This window comes from Puma concolor, chromosome F2, assembly GCF_028749965.1.
Source record: "Puma concolor isolate L17-30 chromosome F2, mPumCon1.1.hap2, whole genome shotgun sequence".
Lineage (NCBI taxonomy): Eukaryota > Metazoa > Chordata > Mammalia > Carnivora > Felidae > Puma > Puma concolor.
Window position 1 is genome coordinate 8,909,410 of NC_141684.1, and position 22,404 is coordinate 8,931,813.

General features: G+C 56.5%; 1 protein-coding gene and 1 long non-coding RNA gene across 4 annotated transcripts in view; both read left to right on the forward strand.

Moving 5' to 3' along the window:
• The first annotated feature begins 2,246 nt into the window (after positions 1 to 2,246).
• NDRG1 (N-myc downstream regulated 1) overlaps positions 2,247 to 22,404 on the forward strand; it is a 55,689-nt gene continuing 35,531 nt past the window's right edge. The window contains exons 1-3 of one of the 3 annotated variants that reach the window (XM_086695329.1): positions 2,247 to 2,388; positions 15,655 to 15,735; positions 18,146 to 18,181. In XM_086695329.1, coding sequence (XP_086551455.1) covers positions 15,673 to 15,735; positions 18,146 to 18,181 — 99 coding nt within the window. In that variant the 5' untranslated portion in view covers positions 2,247 to 2,388; positions 15,655 to 15,672. Of the gene's footprint in view, positions 2,389 to 3,695; positions 3,924 to 15,654; positions 15,736 to 18,145; positions 18,182 to 22,404 lie in introns of those variants that run through there. The other 2 variants (XM_086695328.1, XM_086695330.1) reach the window with 2 other exon arrangements.
• Positions 18,428 to 21,353, forward strand: LOC147571820 (uncharacterized). The gene is made up of 2 exons (XR_015246735.1): positions 18,428 to 20,511; positions 20,760 to 21,353. It is a non-coding gene; the product is annotated as an uncharacterized LOC147571820 (long non-coding RNA).

The window sequence follows — 22,404 nt, forward strand, 5'->3', positions numbered from 1 at the left end:
CCAAAGTCCGTATTTCCTATAGTGTGGCCACCTTGAGGGAGCTGGCTGTGTTGGGTCTATGGGACAGGGAGTGTGGGATCCAGCGGGTTTGGACTCTGCAATCATCGCCTTTCGACCTCGTTTTAGAACGCCTCAGCTCTGGGGCGCCTGGGTGGCTCAGTCGGTTGAGCGTCCAACTTCGGCTCAGGTCACGATCTCACGGTCGCCGAGTTCGAGCCCCGCGTCGGGCTCTGTGCTGACAGCTCGGAGCCTGGAGCCCGCTTCGGATTCTGTGTCTCCCTCTTTCTCTCTCCTCCCTCGCTCTTCTTCTCCTCTCTATGCCCTTGGTGCCTTCCCTCCCCTGTCCCTGAATTTGTTCTCCTGCTCACTACCTTCTGGAAAGTTGGGGTTCCCATAGAGCAACTTTGGGGCGTCTGGCTGCAGGTCTGGGTTGCTCTGTGTGCACCGTCCCAAAGACTTCCTCACAGGGGCAGGAAAGGGCCTCTCTTGGCCAAATGCCCTCCTTCAGCACACATACTAGTGTTATAATCTGTCATCGAAGGAGTAGGCAGGCTCCTCCATAGTTTTAAACTGGACTCTGTATCCAGAGGCAGGTGACAAACCACGGGTGCTCAATAAATGTTTGTTGAAAGCCAAAAGAGGAGGTAAGGGAAAATGGATGCATGTGAGTTGGGTAAAAACACTGCTAGATCTGGGAAGGTCTTCAAATAGCAGGGTGGCTTCGGAGGAGGCAGATTTCCGTTCACGACCATATCTGCAAGGGTCTAAGACTGTGCCTGGGCATGGTAGGGGCTTGATCCGGGTACTGAATGAATGGGCTCAGTGTAGCCTTTTTGTTGCATGGATGGGGAAACAGAGACTCGGTCTCCTGTGCCGCGCCCCTGAGGGAAAGAACTTTGCCTTTTCAGTCCTTTCCCCCCCGTGGCTGAGCACAGACCCCGGCTCACTGCAGTGGCTCGATAAATATTTGTGGAGTAACAGGAGAAGTAAATGTCAGGGAGTATGGAGGCAGACGGGATGCACAGGGAGCCAGGTCCCTTGGCTTGAACAAAGCACCGGCAGGTGGAGGGAGTGGGTTTATCATCAGCCAGAAGCGATAAGGCGGGGGAAAGAGACTGGAGCCTGCAAATACAAGGCCTGGCAGGGGCCTGGGGACAGTGACAGGGTCTTCCTTTACTTATAAAATGGTGTTCTTCCAGTCCAGTGGTTCTCACCTGGCTGCACCTTAGAACTACCTGGAGAGCTCCCTAACCTTCTGATTAATCTGGTCTAGGACGGGGCCCAGGCAGGCCCCTTTCAAAAATAAGTTCCTCCGGGGATTCTCATACGCAGCGAGGGTTGAGAACACGGAGACCATCTTCAAACAGAAACAAGGCACGGGAGAAGGACAGCTAAGGGTGGAAAGGGTGCTCGGGGTCAAGTACTGGGAAGCAGAAGAGGAAGGGGTGAGGACCCTCCCAGCCACGGCTCCCAGGGGCGGGGAGAAGGCCAAGGGCTGGAAACTAGTGGGACTGGTGGGCTTAGAACTGGGGAGGGGCAGAAGCAGGGGCTGCTCGGCTCGCAGATCAGGTGGGATGGGGTGAACCAGACGGATGAGATTCAGCGGGAGCTAGGATTTCAGGGGAGAGACAAGCCAACAGGGGGACATGGAGGGACAGCCGCTGGCAGCTGGTCGAGGGGAAGCCTAGGAGGCAGCCTCGGGAAGGCGGTTAAATGGGGCTCGGAGCTAAGACCTCGAGACTCGCTGGGAGGAAGTGGGGAGCAGCCCACAAGGGATGTCAGGGCGTGGCGCAATGGGACTCAGCGGAAGAAACTCCCAGACACCGAGGGGGCCGTTCGGTCACACGGAGACACACGGAAATCCACACGCACAGGCACGAGCGTGCACGTGGCCACGCGCGAGCACACAAACGCTCCCCCCCCTCCGACCCCGTGCACACGCGCCCGCGGCACACGCGGAGGCCCTGGCTTTCTGGGCGAGAGACGCGACCGCCGAGCCGAACCGCAGCCCGGCCCGGGAGGGCCCTCCCCGCCGCGCCCCTACAAAGGCTTGCGCAACAGGCAGCGGGTTCTGGCGGGCGCCCGCCGCGCTCTGCCCCAGCCCAGCCGGGCCGGGCTCACTGGCGGGAGCGGGAGGAGCGCCGGGGAGGAGGGGGCGGCGAGGGGTGTGTCCCCGCGGTGTGCGGGCCCGGGAGGGGCGGGGCGAGCGCGGGGGCGGGGCCGCGGCGCGTATAAAGTCGCTCTCCGCTCGGGCATAAACAAACCCAGCCCGGCTCGCCGCTCGGACGCCGGAGCGCACGCACAGCCTCACCGCTCTCCTCCGCGCCCGCTGGCCGCCGCGCCTCCAGCCGAGCTCCGGCCTCTCTTGCCTTCCTCCCTGTACCTTGGGTAAGCCCGACACCCTCTTCCTGCGGGGCAGGGAGGCGTCGATCGCCCACGGGTGCCGCCGCAGCCCCTGGACCGCCCTTTGTGGCCCCCGAGCGGCAAGTGCGTGGCGACCCTGCGGCGCGGGGCGCAAGGAGGGGCTTTGGGGCGCGGCCGCCGCTGGAGTGGAGGGGTCGGTTAGCGAAGAGGAGGAAAAAAGATCCCCGCCCACCTTTCCCCAGCCGGGAAAGTGGGATCCTGAGGGTCGGGGACGGCTGGAGGGCCGGCCGGGGAACACCTTGATCGCGCTTCCCAAAGGCACCCCGGAGTCACGGCTGGCGTCGCAGGCCTGAGGGCGCGCTGGAAGGGGGAGCCGGAGGAGGGCCTGGGAGAGTGCGTGTGTGTGTGTGTGTGTGTGTGTGCGCGCGCGCGCGCGCGTGTGTGTGTGTGTGTTGGGGCGGGGTGTGTCCTCGGAGTGGGGTGTCTGGGGAAGGAGGGCTTGAGCGCGCGTGTGTAGAAAGGAGGCTGGTAGGGACCGCTCGAGCTGAGGCTGGAAAGGGGGCCGTGGGTGTGTCTGGTTTCCAGACTGCGCCGCGAACCGATTTGCATCCGAGGGGCGGGGGCCGATTCCGCCTCGAAGCCTGGGTGGGGTGTGTGCGCGTGTGATGGGAGGGGGAGGGTCCGAGTGTATCTCGACGCGTGCCGTACGCGCGGGAGCCCGGGTCCGCCAGCGCCGCTGGGCCGGGTGCGCACCCCGAGGTGGCCCGGGGTTGGCGCTGTGGCTGCGCGGGAGAGGTGGCCTGCTCCAGAGGGGTCGTGTGGGCAAGTGGCGGCCCAGCGCTGGCCGGGACTGCGGGTGGCGTCATTTTCGCCTCCGCCCACCTCCCCCGCTCGCCTGGTCTCCCAGCCTCCGGGACCCGCCTCTCCGGCCCTCCGCGGGGAAGAGCAGCTGGAGTTGCTCCGACGTTCCCAGGAGATCCGCGGTCCCTGATCCAGCCTGGGGCCGGGAGGGCAGGGCGTGACGAGCGAGGTGGGCCGGGGGTGGGGTGGGGTGGGGGGCGACAAACCGCCTCCGTCGCTTTAGTGACTGAAGCCCGGATTTAGTGGATCCTTTCCTTACCCGCCCCCCGTCGCCCCCGCCCCCCCCCCCCGGAATTTTCCCGTCTGTCGCCTCTGCTGTCAGATGTCCCTGTGGGTCAGCGGCAGCACCCGTCTGTGGCTGGGAAGAGGGAGGTGCCTGGCAGCCAGTGGGGGAGGGCCCAGGCTCAGCCCTTCCTCACAGATGTTCTGGCCACTTGGATTTGTCCGCTTCCTTTAAGTTCCTGGGGAAAGATTGAAGACTCAAAGAGAGTTCAGCCCGTGGCCACACTGGAGAGCTTTATTCTCTTCGTCGCGTCCATCGGCCACACTTACTGTTCTCAAATGAGCAAGATATCTAAATACAGACCTGTGTTCTCGCTGTGAAAATGCAGTGTCCCCGCAAACCCTCCAGCCGTGCCTCCTGTCCCGAAATTCGGCGTCGGTACCGGCTTTCGCTAATGTGAACTGAAGTAAGCAAGGTACAGAGAGAGCACATCCCAGCACCTGTTTGCAAGGGGTTCACCCACTGCGGGGACAGGTGCAGGGAAAGGGGGGGAAGTGCTGATGTAGCACCTGGCACGGGGGGGGGGGGGGGGGAGTGGTGACAGGGAGGTAGAGGTGATCCCCCAAGTGGAGGGGGAACTGCCAGAGGGACCCTGCCCTGGTGTGAGGAGTCAAACCTATAAAATGCCCTCACCTGTGACTTCTTAGTTTTGTGGGACTTTGTCCCCCACAAGAGGCTGAGAAGGAAGGCTTTGCCTCCCTCGCCCTGCAACCTGATACCTGGCACTTGAGAGGGGTTCGAATCCATGCACTGAATGAATTGAGTGGCTCCTTCCCTCTGCCCCATTCCCCTCTAATATCCCGGGTGGGGTCCCAAGCAGGCAACTGACCTTTGGGGTGGCCGTGTTGGATTTGGCTTTGCAGAGAGACCTTGGAGCACCTGTTTGGGGGTCTTCTCTCCCCCAGAGGGAGATCTCCAGGCACGACATGCAAATTCAGGATTACTAACTGTCGGTCTGATAATTTGGAATGGAATGAAAAACCCACACAAGTTCCTCATCCAACTTCTGCCCGTTTTACAGATGGAAACTGAGGCCCAGAGATAGGGTATGGCTTGTCAAGGCTTAGCCAGAGCTGGAACTTCACCTTCCAGACCCCTCTGGTTGGGACTGAAGGTGGTGAAAGGGGTTCTTGGTCTTGATGTTTGCCCCTCTGCTGTGAGCGGGGAGGAAATCAATAGGATCCTCACTGAGTTTCTGGCGAGGAAGCTTTCCGGGCGGAACGTGGTCATCCTTTATTTATTTAGTGTAAATCAGATTGTTCTTGAGAGCTTAGCAGAATCAGACTAGTTTGCAAGGGCTCCCGCTGGATTCTGGCTGCCCCCTCCAGGTTGGACCTTAGATCTGAACAGTGCTGGGGGCTCCTCCCCGCCCCACCAGGCTCATGAAACTTCCTGGCCTGAGCTTGCCTTGGCGTGGATGGGGAAGAAAGACGGCATTGTGTTTTCCTGGTGGCCCAAAGCTGCACTTCTTTCTTGGGACCCACCTCTGGAGAATCCCATCCAAGGCGTGACTCAAAGTGGCTGTGCCTCGGGGAAAGGAAGCCAGGATGATGACTCAGCATCTAAGACTCTGGTGGGGAGGAGGCCTGACTCAGGCTGGGAGGGGGTAGAGGGGCAGGGCTCCCTCTCTCTCTCTCTCTCTCTCTCTCTCTCTCTCTCTCTCTCCTAGCCCTCCGCTGCATCCCTGCTTTCCCTTTCGTCCCTGGGAGAGTTCTGCCTGAGCTGTATTGGCTCCACTGAGTAGATCAGAGAAATGAGGCTCAGAGAGTTTAAGGGACTTGTTTGCGGCCACCTGGCTGAAAGTGGGAGAGGCAGGCTTTGGACCCAGAGAGCCAGACTCCCAAGCGTCTGTTCTTTTTCACGACAGTATGTTGGGGTGACCGGGAAAAGCTGGAATGAAAGGTCCAGAGATGCAGACAGGAGCTCCCTGCCTCAGTTTCCTCTCCGGTTTGTGGGAATGACAGACCACGGCTAGTGGAGACCTGTAAATGTTAATGGAGTTAATCCACATACACAGCTGAGAGTAGTGCCGGGCACATGGGAACGCCATGTAGGTGTTTGCTGTTGACGATATCCACAAATGACATTTCTCAAGGCATTTCCTTGGCAATCAGTGTCCGGGACTTTTGTCCCAAGCTTACCCATGCCAGTGAAAGTGCCTCCAAGTGCTCAACTCATGTTTTGCTTCTTGAAGCTCTTCCAAAAAAAAAAAAAAACTAAGCTTCTGCAGACTGCATAAAAATGTGATGAGGGGCGCCTGGGTGGCGCAGTCGGTTAAGCGTCCGACTTCAGCCAGGTCACGATCTTGCGCTCCGTGAGTTCGAGCCCCGTGTCGGGCTCTGGGCTGATGGCTCGGAGCCTGGAGCCTGTTTCCGATTCTGTGTCTCCCTCTCTCTCTGCCCCTCCCCCGTTCATGCTCTGTCTCTCTCTGTCCCCAAAATAAATAAAAACATTGAAAAAAAAATTAAAAAAAAAATGTGATGAGAACCTTGTCTGAAATGCAGATTTCCAGGCCCTGCGAGTTTGGGAGGGGCCAGGAATCTGCACCGTTTCCAAGTTCCCTGCGCTGGATTAGAGGGAGGGCGTAACGAAGGTAGCCAGGGTTGAGGACGTCTGCTCCAGAGCGATGGGCGAGAGGGAAAGGAAAGGAGAGGCCACGTGTCCCCTGCTCCTGTGTTACCAGACCGGAGGGGGGGGGGGGGCTCCGTAAACAGCCCTTACCTGGCTAAGGTGCCTTGTGGTTTCAGTGTTATCACCTCATTCAGTTGAAAGATGGGAGACATTCTTGCCATTTCTCAGGTCAGAAAACTGAGGGTTGGGCAGGTGACTCGTGTGTCTCGAATCAAGCGAGTGGGGTCCTGTTCCAGGTGAGCTGCCCTGGATCTTTCCCCTACCAGTGTCGACCTTTCCCACCCAGACCCTTCTGGACCTGTTTTTGAAGCATGTACTTGGCTTTCTGGATTTGTTTCATGCTGCCCTTCCTACCTCCCTGATCTCAGTCGGGGCCCAGGCCTGCCTGTCTGCTTGTTCTTTCTGTTTCCATTTGGAGACCAGAGATGGACGAAAGGCAGCGTCTGCTGCAGAGCTGGAGGTGAGTTTCCTGATACTCTCTTGGCCTCCTCCCGCACCAGCCCAGGCTGATTGGAGGTGGGTGCGCGGAGGGACTGGGGCACTTTGGGTGCGTGTGGAGCCCAGTTCTCCAGGGTGGGTGTTGAGAGAGATGAGGGAAATCTGGGGGGTCCGATTTGGCATGACAGAAAGGAACAGATTACAAATTCAGGTCCATGAAGGGACCTTTCTGTGATCCAATCTTTGCCTTGCCATCTTACATTTACTAAAGACCTGCCCGCCCCCTACCTGCTGGGGCTCTGCCTCTAGGCTTTTCCAGTCTAACAGGGTGTTCCTCCAGCTGAGCCTATAGGAGATGAGGCTCATTAGCCGTCTGGGGGGCCTTGAATGGCCTGCTCAGGAGTTCATCTTTTGTTTTATAGTTTTTCTCTCTTAAGTCTGTGGCAACCTCAGTATACGTGGGGATGTTTACACCTGTGTTCAGCTCTGCTTGGAGAGATGGATGGGGGCCAGGACTCCATCCTGCTCCCCATCTAATCCTAGCTTTATTCCCTTGGCTTTGAGAAGATTCTGAGCAGCTCTCTGGGCACCACCCACATGTGTGTTTGAGCAGCAGTCTTAACAGGTATTCAATTCTGCGGACTCCCAGCTAGGAACCCTGGCTTCCTCTCCTCTCTCTTTCTAAGCATTGAACTTGCCTCCTTTTCTCCAGAACGCCCTCCCTGGCTTTCCCCTCCAGGCAGGCTGGCATGCTGGGGTGGTGCCCTCCTTGGATCATTCTGGGCTGAGTCTGCTTACCTTTTTCCTGCAGACTTAGTAGGCACTTAATGTTGATCAGAAGAAGCCCTCCATTTCTTAAGGAAATAACTTGGGCCGTCTTGGTGTAGGAAAGATTGGAAGGCCATCCAGAGTGTAGAAGCAGCGAGACCATTTTGGGGAAGGATCCTGTGTGTGTGGCCATCATGCCATCTCTGGAACAAAGGGTTTTGTGGGAGGAATCTACATCCTTGCCCTGTGCTGGCATTGGTTCCGTTGGTGTGCGTTCGACAAATTATCTCACGGACCATCCGGTGCAGCTTGTCCCTCAGATTTGCAGAAGAATCCTTGAATCCTACCAGTGTCCTCCTTTGGACTTGCCATTGTTCTGCTTGTCCCCGCAGACGGTCTTCTCTCTACCAAGCAAATTTATCGGGCTGCCAAAATTCTACTGACAACCTTCGGGATGATCCCCGGGGGGTGTTGCAGAGAGGGGGTGGGTGCCGCTGGATTGCGAACCCCTCCCTCTTCCTGCTCTATGTCCTGGACCCTCTGGCTAGTTCTGTGCTCTGGTTGAACCCAGAGAGGAGGTCCCACTTCAGCTCTGGCCCCGGTACCTGTGGAGTGAGTGCAGCAGGGGTTTGCCTTGTTTGGGGAGATTCCTTTTTTTGTTTTTGTTTTTGTTTTTGTTTTTGTTTTCGGTATCAAAGGATTCCTTGAATGCCTGCTGAGTTTCGGGCTCCATGCGGAGCAGGAAGGGGCCCTCCAGGAATTCCTAGACTGGCTCTCTCCTCCGCATGGCAGTTGAACCCTTTTATTGACTTTGAGAACCCTGTTCTCGACTTCTGTTCCCCTAAACTGGAGAGCTCTCTTGAGGCTTCAGGAAGTCCATCCGTGTCACTTACTAGGTTGATTACATAAGAAGAGCATGGAGAGTTAAGGCCACCAACTTCTTCACCCTCCCCAGAGCCTTGGGTTTCAAAAGGTCCAGAAAATCTCAAGAGGACCCGTGAACTGCCTTGTAGGTTGATATCAAAACCTCTCTGGCAAGAAAGAACAGTATGCACAGTGAGGCAGCGGTTTCCAAGGCATACCCCAAGGCTGCTTTCCTTGAGGTTAATGCAGGCATGAGTCTGTTCTCTGGAACCTTCGGGAATTGCAGTAGTCGGGGAAGATGCTGTGCCTAACAGCAGCAGCACACATTGATTTCCACCCCCCCCGCCCCCCTTTTAAATTCTGTCCTATAAAGAGCCCAGTGTGCTGGAAAGAACACCACTTTCATGTGGCTTTGAAACCAGGCGTGTTATGGAGGGGACAAAATCTGGGCCAGTTGCTGACATTCCGAATCGATGCAAGCGTGCGAACGCTCCCCCCTGGTCGGCCTCTTTCTCTGCTTCACTACAGGCCTCCGGGAGCCCGCTGTCTGCCCGCCCCTGCCCCCCACACTTGCACCCACGTGGAAAGAGTGGGTGCCGGCCTTTAGGAAGTCATGCGGGCCTTTGCTTTGGCGCCTCAGGCTACCCCTCTGTAAGCTGGGGTGACAATATCCACCTTCTGCCAGGGACCTCCGTGAGCAACAAATAGAACAGTGAAGCGAACACTGTTTCAAAGTATCAGAATGGCCGAATCAGCAAGGCTCCTGGGGGAGAGCTAAAACGGAAGGCTTTCTGGGGGTTGTGAGGGAGAGTAGGAAGGTCTAGGGCACGGACTCCGTCCAGAGCCCGGGCCACTCATCGGGGCTCGCTGTGGGACTGTGCAGGTGGAGGAGAAGCTCATGACTCCCTCGGCCGATCCCATAAGAAAAGCCTCCCAGTTCATCCTTAGGACGTCTTGCCTGGACAAAGGGTGGGTGCACAGTATTCCTGCGTATTTAGGCCAAGTTGACTTCAAGGTCAACTTTCCCCTTTAACCTGTGCTGGCTTGTTGCTTGGTGACTTGGGGCACATTTCTGACCCTCCCCGTGCCTCAGTTTCCCCATCTGTCAAATGATGAGCATGATGGTGCCATGGGTCCCGTGAAGTTCAGAGGAAGTATGGACTTTGGCCTCCAGTGAACACCATAGACGTCATTCTTGGTGTGTCCGCGTGGGGTTTCTCTGTGGCCTCCCTGTGGCCGCCCTGGCTGGGCTGGGTGCATCCTGGAGGTCCCGGAATACATCATGGATGTTTCCATGCCGGACACCCCCTCTGCCCCATCTTGTGGGAGTTCTGGGGGCCCAGGAGAACTTGCTCAATACTGTGTGTGTGGATGGCTCCCCCTGGGCAGAGAATCAGAGCTGGAGGAGAATCGGAGATGGGGGGGGGGGCCCAGGTCTTTCAGACAGGGAGGGGTCTGAGGCTAGGAGGACAGGGACTTCCAGGTTCCCCGGGCGGATCCAGACAGGACCGTTTTGTCTCTGTGTAGCACAGGTTCCCACCTGGGTTCCCCTCTCGGACCACATGATGCGTGTAGAGTGCGTCCTGCGTATTTTGCAGGTGGGGAAGCCGAGGGCCCCAGAAAGGAATGGATGGATGACTTGGCCAAAGTCACGAGGCCATAGAGAGGCGGGTTTCTGTGCCCTGACTCCTAAGCCAGTGCTCCCGCTGCCCCGTCAAGGCTTTCGAGAGTCACGGGCTCTGTGTGTCCCTTCACTGCCCCCGTGACTGGTTAACAATTCTCTCGAGGCCTCACATTGCCTGACATGGCCTCTGTCCACTGCCCTCCCAGGCCCCCCGGGGTCATGTTCTTCCCTCCTCTGGGCCAATGCCAGTCTTGGCTTCCCTCGGAGCCCACGAGGTCCAACTAATTGCTGACTGTCTTCTGGGTCTATCGAACCGGAAAGGTATTCGCCCAGCTTTCCTTGGGCTGTCGTTACTCATTGACGGACGTTGCTGACGGAGGGGAGACGTCCGTGGTGGTGCATTGGGTCTGATCGCTGGAAACCCACGTGGCACTTGCTGCACTTCGTGAGGTCCCCCTCCCTGCTGGGCCTGCTCTGGGCCTGACGGGCGTAGAACACATAGGCTGGGTCCTCCCAGATGTCCGCGGGTCTCCGTGGTGACCGGGAAAAGTAAATGCACTGATGAATTAAGCAGCTACCCCCTTGTCCGTGGTGTCAGTTACGCGCGGTCAGCCGAGGTCCAGAGGCAGGTGATCTTCCCCCTGACAAAAGGTCGGAAGGCCAGCAGTAGCCTAACGCTATGTCACCGCGCCTGTGTCACCCCCCCCCCCCCCCCCCCCCGCCCCCTGCCCTCACTCCATCTCTTCCTGGAGGCCTTTTACCACCTTCTGTCATCATAAGAGCAAGGGCAGACGCAGCTCAGTAAGATATTTTGAGAGAGAGTTCGTACTCACATAGCTGTTGCAGTATATTGTTACAGTTGCTCTATTTTATTACTAGTTATTGTTAATTTCTTACCACGCCCAGTTCGTACATTGCACCGTATCACAGGTGTGTGTCTGTAGGAGCAAAAGGGGTGTAGAGGGTTCGGTACTATTGCGGTGCCAGGCGTCCCCTGGGCAGGGGAGGGGGGATCTTGGAACATACCCCCCGGTGGGGAAGGGGGACTGCTATGCTATGTGCCAGATTCTACGTGCCGTCATTTAACTTAAGCCACCCTGCTACTTTCTGGGCGCCGGAATTGTACCCATTTCACAGACGAGCAAACTGAGGCTACGAGGCCAGAGAACTTGGCGGGGACTGCAGAGCTAGTACATGATGATTCTGCCCCCAGCTCCCGGTGACCTTTCACTTGTCTCTGGGGGGTTTCCTCCGAATTCCTTCTGGGGAGAGCGGGTGGAAAAGGAAGAAGCGGTTCAGTGAACGGGGCTGGCAGCGGGCGCTGTGGCCTGGAGCCCCGTCGCGGGCCCTGAGCGGGGGCGGTGTTTAGCAGAAGGAGACGCGTCCTGGCCGAATTCCCTGTCCTGAGGGTTGGCTGTCTGTGCTTCTTGGAGACAGGGATGGTGGGTAGCACACATCCATCATCATGCAAGGTGGGGCTGGAGGGCTGGAGGCTGGACTGCTGGGCTCCCACCCACTGTGTCCTGGGTGTCCTTGCCCTGTCCCTCTGTCTGCCAAAGGACCGCCTTGGCCCTTTCCAATCTGACGCTCTGTTTAGGGGCTTTCCAGGCGGTGGTGGAGACCGGCAGGGCCTGGCGTCCAGCCCTCGGCCTCAAGCCCGGGGAGGACCCTGCAGCACCAAGCGGGACCTCGGGGAGCCCGAGGGGAGTGACCCCTGAGTGTGGGCTCCCGGTGGCTCCTGGCAGGGGTAGGTGGGTGGGGGCACCGGCCAGAGCACTCCAAACCAGGCCACCTCCTCCCGACCCCCACCCGTCCCTCCCTCCTGGCAAAGAACATCTCGATCACCTGCAGAGCAGCATGTGCCGGAACTGCTCTCCTGAATGAGCCGTGTGGTCTGGATGCTGTGGATTTGAACCCTGAGAAGAAACGGTTTTAGGAAGAAGGTGGTGGAGAGGTAATTGTGGGCATCAGAGGCTTCTGCCTCCCCGCCACCCCACCTGCCACTGGCTTTGTGCCATTTTAGGACAGTCCGTCGACCCCTGGGGCTTTGGCCTCCCCCTTGGTAAAGTGAAGGTGATGACAGTGGTGGCCATTGGGGGGGGACCCTGTGACTCTAGGAGAGCATAGCCTCGTGGAGGGAAAGGGCAGCCGTGCCTGGGCCTAGGGGGGGAGCAGGACTGCGAGCTCGGTGGGGCAGGGCTGGGTCTGTTTGTTCACGACCGTGTCCCCAACTTGTCACACAATAGGGCCTCGTCAGCGGAACCGTTACAGGTACGGTCACACTTTGCTCAGTGCTGGGCACACAAGAACCTACAGGAAGCAACCTCTGAATGTGTCACTGTTTCAAACTGTGCTTCCTGGAGCTCAGATGGTGTTTGAGGGTGGGCATGGGGGGGCATGGGGCGGTGGAGGCCCACGGTGGGCTGGGGGAGGACAGGGGGGCGGCCGGGGGGGGGCGTCAGGCCCTTTCCCTGGCTTTATCCAAAGCGCACGTCAGCTTTTTTGTTGTTGTTGGTCTTTGCTAGATCTGTTTTTCTATGTTGAGCTTCCTTGTACAATTTCTTCTAGAAAAACGGGTTCTGGAAGAAAAGTGGGAAAAGTTTTTTGGGCTCAGGCAAAGGAGAATTGGGTGAAGGCTGGCCCTGGACTGGCCCAAGTCAGCAGAATTGGGCTGAAAGCAGTCAGCTGTCTCTCTGCCCCTGGTAGGCTGAGCCTGGCACAGATGGTGTTAGAAGCTTCCTCCGCTTTATCCAGTCTCCCTGCAGACTTCAGAGTCCCAGGGCACTTATGGATGTTCCTTGGTCTAGACCAGGGTGTCTCAGCCTCAGCGCTATTGACAGGCGGGGCCAGATAATTGGGCTGCAGGGGCCGTCCTGTGCACTGGAGAATGATCGGTAGAGGACCTGGCCCTTCCCCATAAGATACCAGTACCATCTCCCCGTCGTGACCATCGAAAATGTCTCTAGACATTGCTCAATGCCCCCCGGGGGACAGAACTGCCCGGTTTTCTCGCGAAACACTGCAGTAGTTCTTAGTGGCCCCACCTGAGCCTCCCCACGGCCCCCAAGGGCTCTCAAGAGCAGTAATTCTCAAACACTCGATATTTAAGAGACCGGCCGGTTTTCGACCTGCCGCCTCACATGGGCTGGGAAGCTGAGTTGCAGGAAGGAGGAGGAGGTGTGGGGTAAAAGAGGTTTCACCCGGAGCACGGTTCGGAACCCGTGCAGGCTGGGATCAAACTCTCTTCTGTTCTGGGAGAGAATGAGGGAGCCGGTGGAGGCTGAGATGCCGATGTGATCACAGCATCTGGAAGCCAAGAACTGACCAGGCTGGACGGAACTATGGCATATGCTTGAGGCCGTATAAATGGAGGCTTGTTTAAAGTCACTTCACTCTTGCGGTTCAGCGATGATTTAAGAGTGAATTTAAATGCAAACATTACCGTTAAGCTGCATAAAACCTGTTCGTGTATACCGCGGGGGAGTTGTGGTCCAGCTTTGGGAACGAGATCGGTTAGGCTCCCTGTCCTGGGAGCCCACAGGTGGGGGGCTGCTCTGCCTGAAGGAGCCCCTCACACTCTCAGCGTGACAGGCCGGCGTTGCCAGAGCCCTGGGCTTCTGGAAGGCTCCTTAGGCTGTGTAGGCGAGGTGTCCCACGGGCCAGGGTCTCGGGACCATGAACGCGCTGAATTAGCAAGGCCGACAGACCTCTGCTTTTCATGCCTCCTGCCTCCGAGCTGGCAGCTGTCCAGGAATGCTCACAAATATAAAACCGACTTTGTTTTCAGAATGTTCTGGAGCATAGACTCCAAAGGCTGCATAAAGGCATTCTTGTGGGGCTGGTTATCTACTGGGGAAAATCGTGCTGGGGCCCCAGACCAGAGCATCCCAGGGGATCCGCCCACGGAATGCCATGTGTTGGCACGGGGGGGTGGGTGCAGGGTGGCCCCGGTGCTGTTGACAGCTGACCTCTGAGAGGTGCTTCACAATGAGACTCTCCGTGGGTTCTAGGAGCCGGGGCTTCAGAGGATTTAATAGGCGTGCGCTCTCTCTCTGGCCCTTACACCTCTGGGGTGTGGGGCACCTGGGGGGCCAGGGCCCCACCCTGGAAAGTAGCAACGTGAGGGCTTCGGTCAGGCTGGTCGTCACCAGCTTTCCCGATTCTGGAGGTCTGGGCTGTGACCTGGGGGCCCTCCGACTGCCCTCCGTCACTTACACCTTCTCCCACCTCCCCCCGCCTCTGCCCGCAGCACCTGAACACATTCTGGCTTCTTTGTGCCTCGCCCTGGTGTTGGGGGCACTTCGTTCTTCTAGTCTGATTACGGAGCTCCAAGAGTAAATGCTTAAGTTCCCAGAAGTAGGCTCAGTACGTGTCACCACCCAAAGTTGGCTCCCCAGGGACTCCATTGTGGTGGCTTTCCACCATGCAGGACTCTGCCCCTGCCCCTGCCTAGCTCTGCGGAGGTCACCTGCCCATGTTAGAGCCAGGCAGGGACCTTTTCTGGCCCACCCTTCCTGCCCCCCCCGCCCCCACCCCTGCCCCCCCTTCCCTCCATCCTTTTCCCCCCACCCCTGCTCCCCATCCCTGCTCTCACCCCCTCCCCCTGCCCCCTCACCCCCCCCCCCCCCGCTCCCCATCCTGCTTCTCCCATCCCTGTTCTCACCCTTCATCCCCCTCACCCCTGCCCTTCCCCCTGCTCCTACCACCATTGCTCCCCATCCCTGTTCTCCCCTCCCCCCTTCCCCCTCACCCCACCCCTGCCCCCACCCTTTCCTCCATCCTTTTCCTCCCACCCCTGCTCCTCATCCTTACTCTCATCCCCTCTCCCTCCCCCTTCCCCCCACCCCACACCTGTTCTCCAATCCCCACTCTCACCTTCCATCCCCTCACCTTCTGCCTCCCCACCCTACACTCCCACCCCCTCTTGCCCACCCCCTGCTACCTTGAAAGTGCTCCCCCCGCCCCCGAATGCCCCTCAATGTTCAGTCCCATCAGACCCCTTGAGCTGGAGGTATTCCCCGGCCTGGCCCTGTCCTCGCCAGCACGAAGCAGAGAGCCCCGCACACAGGTGGGCGTGGTGATGTCTGTCTGGCCACCCCCTCTTTGGGGCTATTCTGAGGACGAAGGGGGATGAAGCTCAGGCCAAGCTTGCAAACGGGGAGCCTCCTGGGACCTTCTCTCTTTTCGGCCGTCAACCTGGGGCTGCCTGACTTCGGGATCGGTGAGGGGTGCCCCCTAAAATGCGGCAAGGTGTAGTCCTGGTTGTTTATTTTTGCTTTTGTTGCCCTGGCCTGAAGCGGGACCCCCCCAGATATCGCTTAGACCGACGTCAAAGAGCCGACTGCTCACACCTTCTGAAGCGGCATAGGCCACACGGTCGATGATGTTGTAATAACTGTGTAGGGTGACCAGGCCTGTCGTGATCCTTTCCTAATGTATCCAGTTACTCTGTTGTATACCTGAAATGAATGTCAATTACCATTTAATAATAAGAAGAAAAAAAGGCCGTGAGGAATGCCCTGGGTGTGGGGGTTGGGCCGGGGGACTGCATGTGAAGACCTGGCTTTGAACGGCAGTCCGTCCATTTTGTCAGAAAGGTAGTCGCGTCCATGGGCCTTGGTTTCCTGCTCCAGGAAATCTGCCTCCGTGGCCCCGGAGGCGAGAGTGGCATGGGCCATTGGGTTTGGGGCCTTGGGACTGTGATGGGCGTGCAGGAGGTAAGGGCTGCAGGACGGGGTTCATTCCCCGGCCTCGGATTTGCTTCCTTCCGGGAACCATCTCAGCAGGAAGTGCTGACCCCACGCCCTTTGTTCCTTTGCAGGCAGGTGACAGCAGGAACATGTCTCGGGAGCTGCAGGATGTGGACCTCGCCGAGGTGAAGCCTTTGGTGGAGAAAGGGGAGGTGAGTGGAGGGGCTCCTGGCTACCTCCCCTTACACGCACACCCATACGTATACTCAGAATACAAACACACACGCGTGTGCGCAGGGGCCCGCGTGCGTGTGCACTTGCACGTGTCCAAGAACGCAAAAGCCCAGATCCACCTTGTCCTTTCGGTCAAACGTTTCGCGTCGCGGAGACCTCCCTGTTGGAGACGGAGGCCCTTGCCGTCCAGCGTGGACTGGAAAAGCCTTTACGTTTGCCCAGTTGACGCTGTACTTTAAACTGCATTCACATCCTCGTCCTTACGGAGCTGTGTAGCTGCCTGTGATGGTACATCTTTTTATTTTTTTCTATTTTTAAAAATGATTTTTTTTAATGTATGTTTATTTTTGAGAGAGAGGGAGACAGAGTGCAAGGGGGGAGGGACAAAGAGAGAGGGAGACACAGACTCGGAAGCAGGCTCCAGGCTCCGAGCTGTCGGCACAGAGCCCGACGCGGGGCTCGAGCTCATGGACCGCGAGATCATGACCTGGGCCGAAGTCAGACGCTTAACCGACGGAGCCACCCAGGCACCCTGCAGCCACTCAGCTTTACAGTAACACTATGACAGCAGCCATAGACAATATGTGAACAAATGGGCTTGTTGTGTTCGAATAAAACTTTATTTACACAAATAGGGAGAGGGCCGTAATTTGCTGATCCGTACTGTGCACCGTCCCTGCTCCAAATTCATTTCCTTTTCCACTTGAGTCTGTGACAGAGTCTTAAAAAAACCACCCAACCGACGGTAGGGAATACAAATACATATCGATATGTTCTTACTTCTCCCTTTTAAAGAGTCACGTGAAACAGCATGTAGCTCACTTTGCTTTAGTCACTTAACGAACTACCTTGGAGACCTTTCCAACGTCAGTCCACAGAACCCTTTTCCCTTCCCGTTTCACAGCATCCCACCAGCTTTATTTGACCAGTGCCTTGTCTCGACGTGTGGGTCTTTCCAACCCTTTGCTGTCACCAGCAGCGCTGATGGGTATTTGCAACACTTGGACCTTGGATGTAGGTCATTTATATGTGTGCAGGTGCAACTCTAGGATAAATTCTCAGACGTGGAATCTGTGGGTCCAAGGGTAAATGCATTTTTAAACACAGTATTTGTTTTTCAGGCAGCCTAGTGGTGTCCTTGGAAAATTTTATTTTCATAACAAACACCTAAGAGGTTATCAACTGTGGGTTACCTGTCTATCTCTAAGCGAATATTTGCCTTTTCTTTCAAGGTTTCGATGGGAGTAAATCTTCCAACTCCTTAGACTGACTCAGCAAAGTGTCTTTTGTTTTTAATTTTTTAATGTTTATTTATTTTTGAGAGAGAGAGAGAGAGAGAGAGAGAGAGTGAGGAAGGGGCAGAGAGAGAGGGAGACACAGAATCCGAAGCAGGCTCCAGGCTCTCAATGCTCAGCACAGAGCCCGATGCAGGGCTCGAACCCATGAACCGTGAGATCATGACCTGAGTTGAAGTCAGCTTAACCGACTGAGCCACCCAGGCTCCCCTCAGCCAAGTGTTTTCAATTAGAATTGCTTTGGGAGGTTCTTCCTGATGGCTGTCCTCAATCTGGACGGCTGCTCTGTTGACCCTCTGAAGACTGGGGCTACACAGAATGGCTTTTCTGCTCCCTCCTACCAACACACACACGTACATAGGGTGGACGTTGGCCACCTTTGCTTCTGCCTGAAGTTACCAGCCTCCCTGGTGCTCTTTACCCGGCCCAGGGTATGTGAAGCTATTTTAAGCCCCGACCGTCTGTTCTTCAAACCCCACTGTCCCAAGGGGTCTCCATGCGTATTTCCTTCCCCTCTTTTGCATTTCTCTCTGCTGGGCTGTCTTCTTTCCTGGTGCTCGGTGATGGGGTCTGGCTGGGGCTTAGTTTTCAGAGGATCCGTCTCTGGGCCAGCAGGAAAACTTGCCGGCCACGTCTCTTGGAGACGTTGGCCACGTGTCGCTCCACTTTCTCCTCAGAGTCACGTTTTCACTGATCCCCAGGGGACACGGACAGCCATGGAAGAAATTTAGGGACAGTGACAGGGTCAGGTTTGAGTTTAAAAGTTTAACATGTGGATGGAGACAGGGAGACTAGTTCATAGGAAATGGCATTCCCGTATCTCTCAGGCTTGGGGCCGGCTTAGACCTTCGGGTCTTTTTTCACCAAGGCTGTAGTCGGCAAGGAATCTGGGTAATGCGTCTCCTTTTCTGCCGGACTGCTATTCTTTGAGATGAAAAGAGAAGTGTCTCTTTGCAAGAAATTGGAGAGGCCCCACAGAGGGAGGGAGGGTGGAAACGGACTCAGGGCTCGGACAGGCCCGTGTATCCCAACATTGGTTTTGTCCCCTCCCTGGCAACTGACAAAAGTGACCATCTCTCTTGTCTCTCCACAGACCATCACCGGCCTTCTGCAGGAGTTTGATGTTCAGGCAAGTGGAGGGAGTGGTCTCCCGTCCCCCTTCCCTGCTCTGCCTTTTCTGTTTCCTTCTTCTTTCCATTGGTTGAAGAGCGTTGTTCGGCCACGGGGGGGGGCAGGGGAGGGGAGGAAGTTGCGTCAGCTGGTTCTCCACAGTCAGCTCCTTCTCCCCGGAAAGAAGCTAGGTTTGAGTTCTGGCCCAGGAAGCAAGAGCCCGTCCCCGCCTCCGTGAAGGCTGGAAGGAGAGGCTGAGGTGTGGGACCTGTGCGGGAAGGAAATGGGGAGAGCAGTTGGGTGGGCTTGGGACCACGTGGGAAGCCGAGCAAAGGCTTGATGTTCTTGGCTCTGCTTGGGAAAGTGAACCCAGCCTTCTCTGTGGTTTACTGGCTCCATCCGCTCTCAGGGTTGGCGCAGGCACTGGGGGTGTGTCTGGAGTTTTGTCCAAGAACAAGTTTTCAGGAGAGGAGGCTGGCTGGTCTTGGCAGAGGGGAGGGTCAGAACCCCAGGAACTGTAAGCCCTGGACTCATTATCTCAAGGCTGGCATGGGTCCCACGCTGTGGGGGGACCCTGATGGGATGTGTCCTGGTCAGTGTTGGGTCAATAACACACCCTAAGTCTATTTTTTTTCCAATTTTGTGTGTGTGTGTGTGTGTGTGTGTGTGTGTGTGTGTGTGGTGAAATAGACGTAACATTCAACACCATGACCACTTTTAAGTGTTTCGTGGCATTAAGGACATTTATAATGTTGGGCACCCATCGCCACCGTCCGTCTCCGGAACTCTTTCCATCTTGCAAAACTGGAAGCCTGCCCCCATTAAACACTAATTCCCCACCGAATCCTCCTCCCAGCCCCTGGCCACCGCCGTTGCATTAAGTGATGTCATACAGTGTTTGTCTTTTTGTGATTCGCTTATTTCACTTCACGTAACCGCTTCAAGGTTCATCCGTGCTATAGCACGTGTCAGATTTCCCTGCCGTTTCAAGGCTCTATAACATTCCATTCGGTTTATCGGTTCGTCTGTCAGTGGGCACTGGCTGCCTCCACCTTTTGGCTATGGTGCATAATGCTGGTATGAATGTGGGATGCTCCGGAACAGATTTGCTTTCAGTTCTCTTGGGTGCACGCTCCGAAGTAGAATGATTCGATCATGCGATTATCGTAGCTATTTCAAAGCTTGGGCATTGATTCGGAGAAACCTGGAAAGCATAGTTTATCTGTTTCCTCTGAAGATAATTCCTTATATTTCTGTCCCTCTTGGTAGTTTGCAAAGCGCTGTTAGGTGCTCCGATCCCAAGGCACAGGTGGTTGGTAGAGCAGAGAACAGGACCTCTGGCCCCACCTGCCGGCCCAGGCCCACCCTCTAGCCTTGAAGGGGATGGCGTCCAGGCAATGGTTTCCCAGGAGGGGGCGGGCGAGGGTGCCGCGCCCTCCTGACATCAGCAAAGGGGTGACCACGAAGGGAAGCCTCAGCGAGGGGCTGGGAGAGACAGGATAAGGTCTACCCACATGGTGCACCAGGCTGGACCGGCCCGCTCATTTAATCCCAGAGCTGTCCGGTGAGGTGGGAGCTTTTTTCTGATTGCGCATTCCTTTGTTCCTTTAACAAATGCCTGTTTTGTGCCTGGCATTGTCTTAGGCGCTGGGGACACAGTGGGGAGCGTGACAGGCGGCCATCCTTGTTTTCAGGAACTCAAATTCCAAACTAATCGCTCAGCACTATTGAGCCCTGAATATATGCTAGGCGTCATTCTGAGTGCGTTGTGTGTTTTGCTCGTGGGGCACTCATAACGATTCCTGTCTCCATTTTGCAGGAGAACCCGATGCACAGAGGGGTTAAGTAGCTTGCCTGCAGTCTTGGGCAGAAAGGAAGAGGGCTGGGGTTTGATCTCAACCAGTGTGTTTCCAGAGTGCATGTTTAAAACCACGGCTTCTGACTCCCCAGAAGCGGGGGAAAGTAAACACGTCAATGCCAATGCCAATGCCAGCTACTGTAGGGGTTTTGAGGACAATAGCTCGTGCTGCGGTCTTGGGTTGAGGGGGTCTTGGGAAGGCTGTCTTGGGTTGAGGGGGTCAGGGAAGGCTGTTGAAGGAGGTGACGTTGAACCTGAGACTGATAATGATACCTGGAGCCAGTCACGTGACCAGGAGAAGCTTAGGGACCGATCATCCCATGCAGAGGGATGGCCCTACATCACACGCAGGGCCCCCCACCCCCCACCCCTGCTTGGATTCTGAGCTTTCTGAGGGTTAGCTGAGCTCTTCACTAAGCTAATAGGCTCAGTCTTACGAGGGGATCACAATATTTGCACTGAATCTGAGTGCTGAATGACACCCTTTCAAGGTTGTCTCCCAAAACGTTAACTTTGTTTTTTTTTTTTTTTTTTTTTTTTTTTCAACGTTTATTTATTTTTGGGACAGAGAGAGACAGAGCATGAACGGGGAAGGGGCAGAGAGAGAGGGAGACACAGAATCGGAAACAGGCTCCAGGCTCTGAGCCATCAGCCCAGAGCCTGACGCGGGGCTCGAACTCCCGGACCGCGAGATCGTGACCTGGCTGAAGTCGGACGCTTAACCGACTGCGCCACCCAGGCGCCCCCCCAAAACGTTAACTTTGTATAAAACTATATTAATTTGGATTGGGCTCCTAAACCTAGTGGACTCATGGTGTTTATGAAGGTTTCCTTCCACCTTCCAGCAGTCTCCAGAACCACGGGGCGGGGGTTGCTGTGGGATTTTCCTCCGGACGATGCATTGCGCCGTGATGCCGCCTGCGTCCTGACGGGTTACTGACCACAGGCGCAGAGGCGGGCGATGACAGAGCCTTGGTCAAGGGTGGCTGCGGGGCGGGCCAGCACAGGGACTCACCAGGATTCACACGGGGCTCTGGCAGGATGTCTCCTGCCTGCTGAGGACTTCGTGGTCCCCTGTTGAGCCAGGCCAGGGCCCGGGGCTTCCTCACGCTCTCTTGCTGATCCTTCAGGGACCCGTACCATCATCCCTACTTGGCAGATGGGGAAACTGAGGCTTCCCGGCGACCAGCAGCTGTGAAGGGGCCCCACTGAACCAAGGCGGTCTGACCCTGACCGTTTTTCCTCAATTATTGCAGCGATAAACGTGGAAGGGCCAATCTGGGCTAGATTCCAGCATCGCTTTGCAATTCCTGTGGGGAAAAAAAAAAGAAAAGCCTGGCCCCGTAGATAATCTGAAGGATGCTTTGGTGGGCTAACATTTAGCCCATTGAAGGCAAGCCGATGCGGGAGTCAGGAGTGGATGTGCCTTAGCGGTGCCCCACTGTCCTCTGTGCCTCTAGTTGGTTCCTCACTGTTCCTTGCGGTGGGGCCCCACCCAGCCCGGCAGTTCCTTGGAAGTCAAGTGTAAGGAGTCTGAGCAGCCTTTCTGTGTGTGTCCGAAAGTGGCCAATGTTATTTCTTGAAAAATATTCGGTGCTTCAGCATTTTGACTAACTCAAGCAGATTCTTTGTTCTTTGTTCTTTTCCCGAAGCACAATTTTTTTTTTTCCCTCCCGAATCCAAACACACACCGTCGCCCGGAGCTTAGCAGTAAGAAGCCGCTGGAGGGTCTGTTGCCCGAGCTGCTGGGCTGCCCGCCTCAGGAGAGGCCCAGCTGCCAGAGCGGTGGCCTCGTGGCCTTCTGTCTTCCTGGTGGCATCATCTCACGGTGGGCAGTTTGCTTTGGCCTGCGGGATGTTTTGGGGCAGGTTGATTGGTACCCGGGCATGTGAGGTTTTGTGACCTGCTCTTGGGACCCCACTTTACCTGTCTTTCCTGGAGACCCTCTGGGACCCTCGGAGCACGGGGCTCGGTGGGCACGGCTGAGGTGCCGTGACTGCAGGAAGGATGTAAGATGAGGTGACTCTGCAGAGAAGTTCCTGGCGTCAGGATCTAGGTAGTTGTGTTTGCAAATTTGGTGAGTGGGGTAGGTGGGAGTGTTTTGGGTTCCAGCTTACTTCCTTTGGCTGGAATCCTGGAATCCAAGAATATCAGGGCTGGCAGATGCTTTATGATCCAGCCCTTCCCTTTCTGCTCCAGGCAGGGAGGCTTGATGGAGGGCCACTGAGCTGGTGGGGGGGGTGGGGAGGGAGGGAGCCAACGCGTATCCACACACTGATTGTCTCAGGGCTTCCTTCCCAAGGTGGGTATGTTACCCTCTCCTGCAGATGAGAAATCAGTCTGGAGATGTTAAGAAGGGTCCTCGCCAAAGGGTGCTATCAAGA